Below are 15,075 nucleotides of genomic sequence, written 5' to 3' on the forward strand. Positions count from 1 at the left end.
AGCGTCTCCACCATTCTCCTCCATCCCATATTTCCACAACTGGCATATGAATCATCCTCTATGGCATCACATGCATCCAACTTAACCCACTGTGGCTCACTGAGCTTTGTGAAAATCGCACTTTTCCCTACCAGCCTCCCTTGCTGGCTATTTGTTCTCACCTCTCTCCAATACTGAGAGGGCTTCTCCTTCGGATCATAAGAGGTTATCCTCCCATTTCCATTACCCCGGGCATACTCTCTCAGATTCATATCACAAGGGCTTCATTTGGCTCCCTTACACTCGTAGATGGGCTGATACACCAAGGTTTGGCTAACCACCTTCCCCTGTCGGGTGGCACTTATGCAATCACTGCAGTTTTGTGCTTGTCCCAGGACCAACAGGGCTCCATAGAGCATCAGAAGAGGTCCGCTCGGGTCCACGCTACCCGGCGGTCTCAGCCCTACGTGGTTGCAGCCCTCGGCAGAGCTTCTTGAGCCGCGGTCCTGGTTCCTTCCTCGGCCTCGCCCTCTTCCGCTTTGCAGGAGCTGGTCCGAACTGACTCTCTTGGCCCAGTTCTCCTTACCTCTTTATCCTACAAATTACTGTATGCTAACTCCAATGCGACCTTTTTCTGCACTATAGCAATAGCCCTGCAGTAAGGATATCTACACAATCCTTCCAACCAACCTTCATTATCAGTCTGCCAATGTGTTGCTCTCTCTTCCAGTTCTTGAATGTGCTTATGTAGAGAGACCGAAGGATCAAAAGGGGAAACAATGAGACAGAACAGAAACTCTTTTGCCAGTTATGGCCTGGATTTCAACGTGCATCACGGCATCATGGCTGAGCCACGGCATCATGGCTGAGCCACAGAGGGCTGTAGCGCACGTGCAGGGTTGGAGCTGCGCATTCTCACACCTGAATCACCAGGTGTTACCACTCGAGCCGCAAGGGATGGCCACCGCCACAGAGGATGAGAGCTTCCCTTTAACTCTTTGACATTATTATTTGACCATGACAGACTGCTGAGTTACCATGTGAACATATTCTCAAATCAATTAAGCGATTATGAGATTGAGGTCTAAGTTAGATGTTTTCTGTTGACATCTCTGAAGTTAGGGCCTTTCAAACCATTGAGGTAAAATGTGCTCCCTGATCAGAATCGAGAGTTCCAATTAAACCAAAACATGGTAGAAGAATAGACTAGACTAGACTAGACTAGACTAGACTAGACCAGGTTGGGAAAGACCTTGGAGATCATTGCGTCCAACCTATCATCCAACACCACCTAACCAACTAAACCATGCAACCAAGCACCCTATCAAGTCTCCTCCTGAACACCTCCAGTGTTCAGGTGATGGTGATGGTGATTCCACCACCTCCCCGGGCAGCCCATTCCAACGGGCAATTACTCTCTCTGTGTACAACTTCTCCCTAACCTCCAGCCTAAACCTCCCCTGGCGCAGCCTGAGACTGTGTCCTCTTGTTCTAGTGCTGGGTGCCTGGGAGAACTCTCAGCTGCTACAGAAGCAGTAGGTGGTGTTGCTGGGTGTGCCTCTACCCAAGGTGTGAGCTGATCTACAATCACTAGCGGATATCCACACCGACCCACCTTGGGTAGTTCAGTACCATCGACCTGTGTCTTTTCAAATGGTCTACATGCAACTTTTCTCCCTCCAGTGGGTATTTGTCTGATCACCTTTCCATTTCTCTTTTGACATGTTAAACATCCTTCAGCAGTTTGCTTAGCCACCTCATCAATCCCTGCACACCCATAACATTTCAAAACCTGATCCCCCGGTGCCTTCCTTCCCCAACGGGTATGCGAATGCAGCTGCAGAAGCATTCTTCTCGCCTGCTCTTTTGGCAGTCTTTTCCTCCCATCAGGTAAGGCCCATTTGCCTTCTTTTATTTCTGCCCCTATCTTTCCCATGGATTTTATCTCCACCTCTGTATACCTCTTCTGTGCTCTTTGGCCGTCACGCAGTTCTTGTAAAGCTAAGACTTGAGTGTGTTTTCTGAGGGCTGCTTCTTGAGCTTCCCTATCAGCAAGATTATTTCCCCTTCCATAACAACCAGTTCCTTTCTGATGCCCTCTAACATGTACTGCTGCGCTCCACCCACACGCCCCCAGCGCTGTTTGCTTGCCTCTTATTGCCTTAAATGGCTCTTTTCAAAATAACATTGATCTTAATCAAATTTTAATTGGCTTTGTCATTTATAACACCACTGATTCTGCTTCTGTCTCTCCAGTGCCCAGTGAACCTGTGGCACCACTCAGCTCAAAGCCATTGCCCCCCGTCCTGTCACTACAGGCCTCATCCAGCCTGGCCTGCAACACCTCCAGGCAGGAGGCAGCCACAGCCTCCCTGGGCAACCTGTGCCAGTGTCTCCCCACCCTCACTCTCAACAATTTCTTCCTCCTCTCCACTCTCAATCTCTCCTCTTCCAGCTCAAAGCCATTGTCCCTGGGCCTGGCACTCCCAGCCCTTGTCCAAAGTCCCTCCCCAGCTCGCCTGGAGCCCTTCAGGTACTGGAGGGCTGCTCTGAGGTCTTGCTGGGGCCTTCTTCCAGGCTGAACAGCCCCAACTCCCCCAGCCCTTCCCCATAGAAAGTGGAGAATTGACGAGAACGGAGACAGGGACGACAGCACTCAATATGAGTGAGAGAAATCTTCCAACTTTATTGTTCCACGCTTCATGATTTATAGTCTTATCTTATGCACAGTTAATTCTAGTCTAATTTAACACATACCATTGGTTTATCTCTAAAAGGTTACATCATTATTTCACTGTTCTGTGGTTTTTTCTACTCAGTCTAATTGCTCTTTTTCCCAGATCTTGCCTCCTCCTTATCTTGTTTGTCTCTTCTCAGGTGCAGCTTGACCTTAGCATACCAGGCACTTTCCCACAACTCCTACTCCATTGCTATATTTTCAACAGAAAGTCCTTCAAGGCCTAATTTGCACAGATCTTCCTGGGACCCATGTCCCTTTTGACCTAAGGCAATCCCCAACAGAGAATGCATCAAATGGAGCCGATAACAATTTTGTGTTTGGAAGCAAGAGAAAGGAGAGCAGGAATCAGAGAGTGCTGAGGCCGCAGCTCCAGTGCTGTGCCCAGAGTTGGGCTCCTCAAGACAAGAGAGAGGTGGAGGTGCTGGAGCCAGGGCAGAGGAGGGCAAGGAAGCTGGGAAGGGCCTGCAGAAGAAATCTGATGAGGAGAGGCTGAAGGAGCTGGGGGTGGTTAGTGTGGACAAGAGGAGGCTGAGGGGAGAGCTCTCTGCTCTCTGCAGGTCCCTCAGAGGAGGTTGTGGAGAGGCTGCTGCCGCTCTCTTCTCACAGGTGATGAACAAGGGGCAATGGCCTCAGGCTGCAGCAGGGCAGGCTCAGACTGGACACCAGGCAAAGGCTTTTCCCAGCAAGAGTGGTCAGAGCTTGGCAGAGGCTGCCCAGGGAGATGGTGGAATCCCCAAGCCTGGAGGTGTTTCAAGGTGCTTTGGATGTGGTGCTTCGGGCTCTATGGGTTAGGGGTGACCCTTGTAGGGTAGGGTCAGTGGTTGGACTTGGTGATCCTGAGGGGCTTTGCCACCCTGGATGTCTCTGTGGTTCTGTGATTCTGTAATGCTATGCACAGCCCTTGAGCTGTGTGATTCCATACCCTTGCAAAGCCCAGGAGCAATTCCCATCGGAGGGTTCTCAGATGACTTGCTGGGGCCTGCAAGGCTGATGAGGAGACACAGTATCCGTATAGGTAGAACCAACAGCCCCAACCCACCAGGATGAGCATCCAAAGTGTAAGGAAAAATGTCTATAACTGTCTGAGGGCTGGGGGTCAGGAAGGAAGGGACAGGGACAGGCTGTGCTCACTGTGCCCTGGCATAGGCCAAGGGGCAATGGATGGAAAGTGCAGCCCAGGAGGTTCCAGATCAGCATGGGGAAGAACTTCTTCCCTGTGAGGGTCCCAGAGGCCTGGAGCAGGCTGCCCAGAGAGGTTGTGGAGTCTCCTTCTATGGAGCCATTGCAGCCCTGTCTGGATGTGTTCCTGTGAGACCTGTGCTGGATTCTATGCTCCTGTTCTGCCAGGGGGTTGGACTGGATGATATTTGGAGGTCCCTTTCAACCCCTAGCATCCTGTGGTCTGTCAGCCTGTTCACAGAGGAGACAAGAGGAATCTTGTAAAACTTTATTTGTAGCAAGGGAGAGTCCACCGGACAATTCCCTCTGGGGTCTCTCCCATTGCTGGAAGGCAGAGCTTCCCTTCTAGCCTCAATTCCCAGACACACATTTCCCTCTCCCTTTCCCCCCTGGCAGAGCTACTCAGGATTTACGGTCTCCCTGAAACGCCTCCTGCATGTCCCCCTTCACATGGCACCCCCTGCATCACACATCCCAACTGCATTTCAATTAGGCTCTTCACTCCTCTGGGGGGAGAAGTTAACATGCAGTAGCCTGGGAAGCCTTTGCTCTGTCCTAACAGTTCAGCAGTTGAGGCTGTGTTCGGTGTCTGCCCTCTTCACACAGCCTCCTGCTGATTTGACAGCAAGACCTCAGGGGAGGCACTTAGCAGAGGCCCTTTGTGACTGACATACACAGAGGGGAGGGGAGGGGAGCTGTCGGCTGCTTCCTTTGCTCTTGCAACTCCCTCTTAGCCAATTCTGCCTGCTTTGGGTCCCATCCTGTTGGCACTTGTGTGTTTCCCCCTGAGAAGGAATGGAGACCTCTCACGTTAAATGATTTTTGTGGTTTGTGGTTTGTGTTTTATTTCAATTCTTTTCAAGATGGTAACATTCTAGAACATTCCTTACAACAGAGTTTACAGCAACAGAGTTTACAGCAACAGAGCTCCTAACAACAGAGCTCCTAACAACAGAGCTCCTAACAACCACGTTCAGAACAACCGAGTTTAATACTGTGAAAAGGATGAAGTAGAATCACAGAACCAAACAGGTTGGAAAAGACCTTCAAGATCATCAAGTCCAACCTATTACCCATAACATTTCTTTTAGAACCTGTAAGTAGTTACAAAAGACGGAAATAGCATGAACAATTTCCAAATGATACCCTGATCATATTTTACAGCCATTGTCACGAGGCAGGGCGTGGGGTTTGATCTTCAGTTTTGCATCGAAGAGATGCAACAAAACCAGCAGATTTTGTAACAAACATCCAGGTGTTTTTACTTTAAAATACAAAAGTACCAGAATACAATCTTAGGGCACTTTAGGTTCATTAAAAACAGCACAACTAGCCATTGCTCTGTCCTGGCACTTCCTATGTCCAGAAGTTCTCAGAAATGCTCCTGTTCTTTCTCGGTCCTGTTTTGGCTCCTATGGTGCCGAGCTTTTCCTGGAGCTGAGCTGCCTTTTTTCCCCCTCTTTTTTTTTCTTTTCTTTTTTTTGTGTCCACTGGAAGCTGAAATTCTGCCTGGAATCTTCATCTCCTTTATCACTTCACTGTGATATTAATGATACTGATGTCCTCCTAGGGCTTGTCAGTTTGGGGATTGACTTTTACATTTGAGATTCTCTGCACAACTTCCATTCCTTTAGTCACCCGTCCAAACACACTGTGCTTGTTGTCTGGCCATGGAGTTGGAACCACTGTTATAAACACCTGAGATCCGTTCGTATTTGGTCCTGCATCAGCCATGCTGAGAGTATATGGTCTGTCGTGTCGTAAAGTTGAGTGAAACTCATCTTCCAATTCTCCTGCCCAAATACTTTCACCGCCCCTTCCTGTACCAGTTGGATCACCAGTCTGAATCATGAAACCCTTGATGGTACGGTGAAATATGTGTCATAACAACCGAGCTGATAACAATGGAGTTTAGAAGCAGTAGAGTTCATAACAATAAAGTTTATAACAAGAGAGTGTATAAGCAATAGTTTAGAACAACAGAGTCGACAACTACAGAGTTCCTAACAACAGAGTCTGTAACAATGGAGTTGAGAAGCAGTAGAGTTCATAACAATAAAGTTTATAACAAGAGAGTGTATAACCCTAACCCTAACCCCAACACTAACCCTAAACCCTAACCCTATAACAAGAGAGTGTATAAGCAATAGTTTAGAACAACAGAGTCTACAACTACAGAGTTCCTAACAACAGAGTCTGTAACAATGGAGTTCGGAAGCAAAAGTAGGTGCAGGGAGCACTGTGTGCAGGGCTGGTGCCTGTCACGTTCTCACTCCTCTCCTTCAAGGGCTTGGGGCCTGCCAGCTGCTTCGCACGTTCCTCAGCAGTTCTTGACTTCTTTCTCCCCAGAACTCAGCCTGCTGCTGCTGGGGGTGCTGGCAGCCTTCTGCACAGTGCTTCCCACCCTCTCAGCCTCGATAAGGATTACAGCAGGAGCAGCCCTGCAAGAGAGGTTTTCCATGGCAGTCTTGGGGAGGGGAACTGAGGTCACCAAGGGCATTAGCAGCCTTGGCAAGAGGAACAGGGGACCTGGAGAATCAAAGCCCAGCATAAGCACGGGAGGCTTGGCTGGAGGAGGAGTTGTGAGGGGCAAAGGTTGAGAGCTGCAGAGCAACAGCTCCATGGAGTGGCTCTTTTTGGGGCTTAGCAACAGCTGGCACAGATCCTGCCTGCAGCTCCACCTGTTTCAGAATGAGGCTCTGCAGCTACTGTCAGGTCCCTGATGATGCAAGTTTTGGGGTCCACCACGAGTTCTGGTCAGGGTCAGAGCCCTGCCATCCCCTCGGGCAGCCTTGCCCACACATTTGATTGTCCCACCACTGTGACTGCTGCTTCCTATGGGATGCTCCACCCCAAAGATACAAGTGGAGAAAACCACACCAGACACCTGCCGGCTAATCCTGCTGGGGGTCCTGGCCCTTGCTGGGGCTTTACCTGTCCCTGCTTTGCTTTGGGGGATCCAAGTCGCCTGTCTTCCCCAGCTCCAGCTGAACTGGATTGGGACCAGCAGCTTCCATGGATTCCTGCCATAAAAGGGGACAAATCAAGCTGTCTGTCTTGGCTTGGAGCAGAGAGAAACTCCAGAGCCAGGAACATCACTGCCCGCTGCCCTCTGCTGCTGAGTCGGGGCAGCTTCCGCTGGCAGTGCAGCAGGGGGCAGAGCTCACTGCCAGCACCTGGGGAGGGTTAAAAGCACTGTCCTGGCAAAAGGACAATCATCATCTTGATGAGAAATGACTGACTGAGAAAGCTCTCCGAGGGGGAAGCTCAGTGCTAACTCAAGGGGTTGAAGCGGGATCCAGGCCCTTAGGATCAGTTCCCTTGCAGTTCTGATGGTCCCCCAAGATGTCAGGAGAAGCTGTGCTAGAAAGAGGCAACCTCCCAGCCTGAGGGAGATGCCCAGCCCCAGGCACCCAGCAGGCCTTACCTCTTCTTGCTGGCCTTCGGGTTTGGCACTCTCCTCCTTCTTCCTCCTCTCTGGCAGAAGGTCATCCAGCAAGCTGAGCTCCCGCTTGGAGAAGCAGAACTCCATCGCCTTCCGCACCAAGACCACAGCCAAACTCTTCACAAACAAGAGGGCAGATAGGGTGAGGCCAGAGCTGAGCCTTCCATCTCCCTGCAGACATGGCCTGCTGAGCAGCAGCAGCTCTTACCAGCAGGGGGAAGATGATGGCAGCAGGGGACATCTTGATGAGGCAGAGCACGGTGAGGCAGAGGACCTGGATCAAGGTGAAGAGGTGCACCTTGCGCAGGGGGACGTGCCGCAGGTAGATGTAGTCCGGCTGGTGCTTCCTTGACATCAGAACCAGCAGCAAGCGCTTGAAGAACTGCAAAGGCACAGGCCAAGAGCTGCCAGCTTAGCACTGCAGAAGCTTTCTGGCCCTGCTGACACCTGGAGGCTCTTTGCAGCATGCTGCTTGAAAGGAGGCGGCCCGAAACCTGCTCTGGACGCTCCTCCTGCGGGCAGCAGCCACTTTCCCTCCCCTCCAGCTACCAACCGGCTTGCCCACGGGAGCTGCCACCGACCTGCCCTTCCTCCATGCTGTTCTCTTCTCTGCCTTTCCCGGTCCACTGAACGCCCCTGCAAGCGCTGCCAGCAGCAGTGGAAGCTGCCTTCCCTCGGCACTGAAGTCCCCCATTTTCCCCTGAGCAAACCCTGCCCTGCCCTAGCCCCTGAGCCGAGCACACCGAGGAACTGCTGCTGCCAGCCCCAGAGATCTCCTGGGCCCCCACCAACCTCTCCCTCACACCCAATGCTTTCCCTGCGCGCTGGCAGAGAGACTTTGCCGCGGCCCTGCGCTGGCCTTGCTGCCGGGCAGAGGCGGCAGCAGGGAGCAGCCGTGCTGCAGGCTGCCGCTGAGGCAGTACCTCGAGTCCTCGGAGCGACGACACAGCCATGTAGAGGAAGATGGCGTAAAGCACAGGCATGGGGATGAGCTGCGGAGGAGAAGGCAACGGTCTGTGCCTGCCGTGGCACTGGCAGGCTCACCACCCTGCTCTGCGGGCGCTGCGGGCGCTGCCCACGGCCGCCTGAACCCCCAGCAGTGCTGGCCCTCAAAGACAGCTGGAACCCAAAGCGCTGGGCGCTGCTCGCTTGCCTCCAGCGCACCCCGCTGGGGGCCGAAGGGCTGCAAAGCAAAGCCCAAGCTGCTTCCCGGCACAGCTCAAGCCCCAGGCTCGGGGATCACCTCCTCCTCCGCTCCACAGCTCCCGGCGGCTGCAGAGGCTGCGATGTGTGTGTCTCAGTGCCACAAAGCCGCTGCTGGTCGGGGGTTGCATTGCCCTCTCACCTTTAACACCGAGGTCAGGAAGACGGAGCAGCCCATGAGCACAAAGACCATCACGCCGGTGACTCTCTGCTCTCGCACCCCCAGGCACCTGGGCTGCTCTCCTGGAGCTGAGCCGGCAGACTCCACCTTGAGGCTCTTCACGTGGGTGATGGACAGCACAGTGGCAACCACAAACCAGGGCAGGCCCATCAGGGAGCACACCCCGAGCAGCACAGACAGCACAAAGAGGTCCAGGCGGTAGCCACGTCCTTTCTACAAGGAAGGCAGCAAAAGAAGGAGCAGAGCATCCCACAGCACAAGAGCAAGGGCAGCCTCACAAGTCAGACTGCCCCTGCTTGAGCCGGTCCTGGCAGCACAGCAGAAGGCTCCCTTCCCTCAGCTGCTGCCACCACTTCACAAGCACAGCACATTGCTCTCCTGCACCCAGCTCCATGTGCTGCTGCAGCAGACTGCTCGTCTCAGCTCCCCTGTGCTTTGCTCCCTGGGGCACCACTGCTGCAGGAGAGCATCCTGCCACCCAGCCTGATGCTGGCTGCAGCCCAGGGCGGGGTGGGATGGGCTCATCTCTTGCAGCCTCTTACCTTCAGCTTGTGGTCCTTCCTGTTGACGACAGCAACCTCAATGTGCTGGTCCATGAAGATCAGGATGGTGCAGAGCAGAGCTGGGATGAGCGCAGCGAACACTGTCCACACAGGGTTGGGTCCTAGGGGGCTGATGAACCACCCGCGGTCGTCCCTGGTCAGCTGCAGCAAAGCACAGGCCTCAGCAGCAGCTCTCAGCCCAGACACTTCCCTGCCTTGCATTTTGCCTCTCTCCTCCTGAGGCAGAGCATCTCCCAGCCTTGGCTTCAGGTCACCCTCTCTGGTGGGCTCCAGCAGTGCCAGTGGCCTCTCTGCAGGCACCTGCAGATCCTTCTCCTGGAGGTGCCCAGCTTAGGGGCTGGCTTCTCATTGGCACAAAGAACGCGTGCCTTGGAGGCACAAGAGGAGATGGGCAGAGCACCAGCATGTCCTGCAGGCTCAGCCCCAGCCTGCCCTGCCATCCCCTCCCTTGTGGCACCCCCGAGGGCTGAAGCCAGTGCCAAGCCAAGCAGCCTCATTACCTTGATCTCACTGGGCACCGGGAGCTTGGGCGAGGGGATCCCAACCAGGGAGTCGATCAGCACCATGGTGACCAGGGTGAGGAAAAGAGCAAAGTCCCTGGTGAGGGAGTGCACTTTGGTGCTGAAGAGAGGGCTGCTCCTCAGGTTCTTCAGGAAGCTGGCCAGGGCAAAGGTGCAGAAGAGGAGGATGCAGCACCACAAGAAGACATTAGGCACGTAGGGGCCATGGGGCCCACAGGCAGGGCCTCGGAACTCTCCCCGCAAGTGCCGGCACTCCTGGAGAGACAGAGAGTCAGGACACAGGCGGTGAAGGTGTGGCCAGGACACGCTGGGTAAGGAGAGGGTGAGGAGGATCTGGCAGCAGCACGCTTGGCAGCCCCTTCCCAGCTGAAGGGCTCTGCCCTGTGCAGCGGGGGGATGCCCCCTGGCGGCGGCACGAGGAAGCAGTGGCTCGGGGCACTCACAGTCGCCGTGAGGTTTTGCCAGGCGATGCCAGGCACGTCCAGCTTGATGCTCTCCCAGAAACGCAGGGTTTCGAGGCTGGGCTGGGCTGGTGCCACACACTTGCAGCTGGCGGGAGAGAAGCCAGGAGAGGGGTAAGGAAAAGGCAAAGGAGAGGCAGCCCTGAGCTCCTGGCCAGAGGCAGCGGCCTTTAGCAGGGCAGCACTCACCCGTAGTTGGTGAGGGAGTCGATGGCGATGGGTATGTGCAGAGGGTAGGTGACTCGCAGCTGACTCAGCTTCTCCAGAGCCTCGTAGATGAAGATGAGGCAGATGAAGGAGGCGTAGGTGTCCTTGGTGAAGCGAGTGATGTAGCGCACCAGGGAGCTGGCGTCGGTCACCACCAGCACCAGGGAGAAGAAGGTGGTCCAGAGCCCGATGCACGCCCGCAGGGACAGGTAGGAGAGTGCCTGCTCCCTAGGGAAGCAAAGCCAGGTGGGAAGGGGGAGAGGCCAGCAAGGGGCTGCCAGCTCTTTCTCCCTGGGCAAACATGGGAGCAGTTTAGGAGCGTGGCCAGGCTGGGGGAGGGGGGAAGGCAGTCTCCATCAAGTGCCACAGACAGCCTCGGGGCTGCAGCCTGGGCTCTGGAGCCGCGGGAGGAGAAGCCAAAGACTGAAGGGGGGCCCGAGGAGGTGGTGGGGTCGCCGTCACTGGGGGTGTTCAGGGCGAGGCTTGACAGGATGCTTGGTTGCAGGGTTTAGTTGATTAGGTGGTGTTGGATGATAGGTTGGACACGATGATCTTGAAGGTCTCTTCCAACCTGGTTCATTCTATTCTATTCTATTCTATTCTATTCTATTCTATTCTATTCTATTCTATTCTATTCTATTCTATTCTATTCTATTGTATTCTATCAGCAGTTGGGTTAAGGCCCTGGGGGCTAGTGGAGGTCAGGTGCCGGCTGTGGGAGGTGCTGTGCTCTCACATCACTCTCATGCCCTAACACCAGCACTGGCTGGGTTTGTGCCCAGTCACCTGCTGCCAATCGACCCCCCACAACTCCCCTCCTCCACCCTTCAGAGCCCCTGCACCACCACCTACTAAAGCAGCAGCAGCCTGCACCAGCTCTGACACAGAGGCCAACTGAAACCTAACAACTGCCACCCAGAACAGCAAAGCCCAAGCATCTTTTCCTCCTCCCTGTCTCCTGCAGCAGCCTCTGCCAGCCCCTGGCTGTGGCAGCCAGCCTTACTTGCAGAACTGGTAGATGATCTTCTCAAAGACGAGGATGTGTCCGGTGCTGCCGAGGATGGTGAGAGGCTGCCCAGCCAAGAGGCAATAGACCACGCCGCACAGGCAGGCACCCATCAGGGACTCCACGGCACTCTGTGCGGGGGAGAGAGGCAGCAGGCACTAAAGAGATCATCCAGGGCAAGGCAAAACCCCCCAGCAAAGCCAGGTGAGCGCAGCAGGGACTTGTGCCCGAGGGCGGGCCCTCCCCGTGCCAGCCGGCAGAGAGAGCTGCTCACTATGTAGCCTTGGGTCGCCTCCCCCAGCAGGCCGCCGAAGGTGATGACAGGGCACATGCCGGCACAGTAGAGGAAGAGGACGGACGCCAGGCACTGCAGGCTGAAGGCGTCCCGAAAGTCGCTCCAGAACCGGGGCACTTTGCGCTTCACGTCCTGGAGGAGACCTCCGCAGAACCTGGAGGGAAGAACAGAGCCTGAGTGTGCTGCGGGAGGGGCTGTGCAGCTCTCTGCTGCACACGGGCAGCCACAAGCTCAGGGCAACTTGCAGGGCTGCAAAGCACAAGTCTGCTGGAGCCTGCTTTATAGCCAGGAGAAAGGGAGACACACACCAGAGCTCCTGCAGCACAAGCAGGCCTGAGCCCAGAGCCCCTCCCCTCTGACCCTGAGCAGCAGCAGTGCTCTCCCTGGGGGTCTCTACCCCTCTGCCCCCACCCCAAATCCAGCAAAGCAGGGGCGATGCCGCTGCGCCTGAGCCCAGCTGCCCACCTCTCCCCCTGCCGGGCCCAGGGCAGGGAGGTGGAGCTGTGCAGCCCCTGCCCCAAAGCAGCTAAGGCCAGAGCCCTGCTAGAAGGGCAGCTGCAGGCTCCCGTTTCCAAGGCCAGCAGAACCAAGGCCACCCAGGGGCAGCTCACATCACCTTCCTGTCCGCTCCAGCTCAGGCTCCGTGTGTCTCGCCGCCTCGCTGGGCGCAGCACTGCCACCCACAGCTCCTGGCACCTTCCTTTTCTCCTGGGAAAATGGGAGCAAGGTACAGATGCCCACCTGTGAGCATTCCTCCTGCTCTGGCTCTGGCACTGGCAGAGGGGCACCTGGAGAGCCTGGCCCCCTGAGCACATCCCCAGCCGTGCTGCCACGCTGCCCGTGCCCCTCACGCCTCCCTCCCTGCAGCACCCACCTGGGGAGGGACCTTTTCTGGGGGCTCGATTCGGATGGAGGGATCCCACTGGCTTGTTGGCAAGACCTTCACCTGCTCCAGGAACTCTTCCAGGCCAGCCAGCAGGTCCCCTGGCTTCTTGCCTCTATAGGCAACTGCTTGGAAAACCTGCCAGCAGGAGGCAAGCTGCTGAGAGGACAGCCCCCCTTGGATGCCCTCTCCGGGGCAATCGGCTCCTGCCTGAATGCAGGGGAATCTTCCCCACCATTCCTGCTGGGGGCAGGCAACATTCCCCCAGAGCAAACATCTGTCCGCTGTGGCAGGTGCAATCATCTCCTGCACAAGGTCCCCATCCCCAGTGGCACCCCACAGCCTTTTGCTTAAAGCCAGAGGTGACCCAGAGCTCCCTTATCTGGTGGTACCTCATCAATCATCAGAGTAGCCATGGCCCTGCCGACCTCATGGGACTGCTGGGCTTTTCCTGCTGGCCCCAGCAAAACAAACAGGAACCTGGGCAAGAAAAGCAAGATGAGGAAGAAGAAGGTGTCCTTGCTCCAAGAGCACCCAAGGAAAGCCCCAGGAGCTGCCAGCCCAGAGTCTGGCTCCAGTGGGGACACACAGGCAATGAATCTGAACTTCATCAGAATCGATCCCAGACTTAGTCTGGGGCCAAGGGCCATTCAGATGGGCTGGTGGCTGTCACAGCTCCAGCAGGGAAGGGAGACACAAAGGCAAAGGCAGGGGGTGTGGGGGGGGGCTTGTTCCCTTGGCAGCCCCACTGATGCGTGGAGCTGGATGCCGTGGTGGGGGGCTCTTGGGAAAGCAAAGCTGTGTGCTTCTCACTCAGACCTGGTTGGGATGGGCACTTGGGTCGGCCCCGGGAGCAGCACAGCCTGGGCCAGGCGGACAAAGGCCAGCAGGGGCTGCTGAAGGGCCCCCAGCTCCCCTACGAGCAGGCTGCAGGCTTCGGCCCCGCTGGGAATTCTCTTCAGCAAGCGCAGCTCCTCCTGGCCACAAGAAGCAATCCTCAGGCAGCTGCCCCGAGAGCAAAGCCCTCGACGCTCTGCAGCCCACCCTGGGGCCACCTTGCCAGAGCCAATCTGGCCCTGAAGGCAGAAGAAAGCTGCAGGGCTCTCACCTTGCCTAAAGCCCTTGTGGAGCTCTCCTGCTTCCTTTCTCCTTCAGCCACAGCAGCGTCTACAGAAGGCTCAGGGCTGAGTGCTGACACTGCTAGGGAAACAAAGGCACTTGGAGAGGTGGGCAGGTTGCCACTGCTCTGCCAGGATGAGCCTGCTGGGACCCAAGCCCTGCAGAAGCCTTCAGCAGCTGTCAGAGCCCTGGAGAACAGCTCACCTCGGGCCACAGCCCAGGCAAGGAAGCTCTTCCTCTCCTTGTTGTGATGCTGCAGCAGAAGCACTTCTCGCACTCTCGCCCGTGCCTGCTCATCAAGCCCTGAGCTCTGTCCCTGCTGGTGCAGGATGGCATCTGGGGGGGGCAGAGGGAAAGAAGCCATCAGAGCAGAACCCCCCAGTCCCAACCCTGTTTCTAAGAGCAACCTGCCAAGCCCTGACTCCTCCTTCTCTTTGGCTGGAGAATGCTCTGCAGTCGCTTCTCTAACCCCACAAATTGCTTGCAAGAGGATCCCACCCTGGAGGCAAAACCCAGTGCCAGGGTTGGGCACCCAGCCTCTGCTTAAACCCACAGCAGGACTCCTGGCTAGGAGCCTGCCATTGGGGCAGGGTTTGGACTGGGGAGGGAAGGGCAGCAGAGGCAGCTGAGTTGGGCTCTTGCCAGAGGGACACAGAACGCAGGGTACCTGCAATCTCTTCCATGCTGTTGGCACCGATGTCCAGCAGCACTGTGCCACTGCTGATCAAGCTCCTCAGCTCCAAGAGGCTGCGCAGGGACAGTGTGCTCACGTAGGGCTTGCTCCAGCATTCACTACCGTCTTCCATGTCCTCCTCGAACTTGAACCACCTGCAGGCAGAGGATGTGATCAGCCCCAGGGATGGGAAAGGTGCCCCCAGCTTTGGCAGCCCTTTGACAGAGCTGTGGGGTAGCAAGAGAAGAAGGCTCCTGGCAGCAGCAGCAGCTGTGAGAGCTTTGCATCCCTCAGGGAGGAAAGGAGAGCTCTGAGTGCTGCTGGCCCAGGGCTCCTCTCCCACCGCTGCCAGCAGCAGGGCTTTACCTTGCTGCATCCTTCCACTCAGCAGCTTCACCCTCTGCCACGCAGATCTCAGCCATCTGGCAGAAGAGTTTGTGGGGAGCGTGCTGCTTGTCCTCCTGGCTCCCAAGGATGGGCTGCACCCGCTGGGATGGGCTGGCTGGGGGCAGAAGACAAAGCTCTGTGCTCTCAGCCTGCCTGAATCAGCTCTGTCCTGCTCTCATGTCAAGAGAGCACCAGTTCAGCCACAGATGCTGGGCTGGCTCCTCTGCCCTGGA

The 15,075-nt window shown here is 55.9% G+C and overlaps 1 protein-coding gene across 1 annotated transcript; it reads right to left on the reverse strand.

Moving 5' to 3' along the window:
* Positions 1-6,828: 6,828 nt before the first annotated feature.
* Positions 6,829-14,892, reverse strand: LOC128898693 (electroneutral sodium bicarbonate exchanger 1-like). Its single transcript, XM_054174625.1, is given in 19 exon segments — positions 6,829-6,921; positions 7,326-7,460; positions 7,552-7,725; positions 8,267-8,335; positions 8,689-8,940; positions 9,270-9,431; positions 9,791-10,066; positions 10,255-10,360; positions 10,462-10,707; positions 11,483-11,616; positions 11,760-11,934; positions 12,397-12,488; positions 12,655-12,801; positions 13,056-13,143; positions 13,483-13,705; positions 13,708-13,812; positions 13,987-14,118; positions 14,450-14,610; positions 14,822-14,892. Coding segments are annotated over 19 exon segments (2,826 nt in total). The 5' UTR covers positions 14,878-14,892.
* Positions 14,893-15,075: the final 183 nt, after the last annotated feature.

The sequence above is a fragment of the Dryobates pubescens genome, chromosome 30 (genome assembly GCF_014839835.1).
Source record: "Dryobates pubescens isolate bDryPub1 chromosome 30, bDryPub1.pri, whole genome shotgun sequence".
NCBI classification, from domain to species: Eukaryota; Metazoa; Chordata; class Aves; order Piciformes; family Picidae; genus Dryobates; species Dryobates pubescens.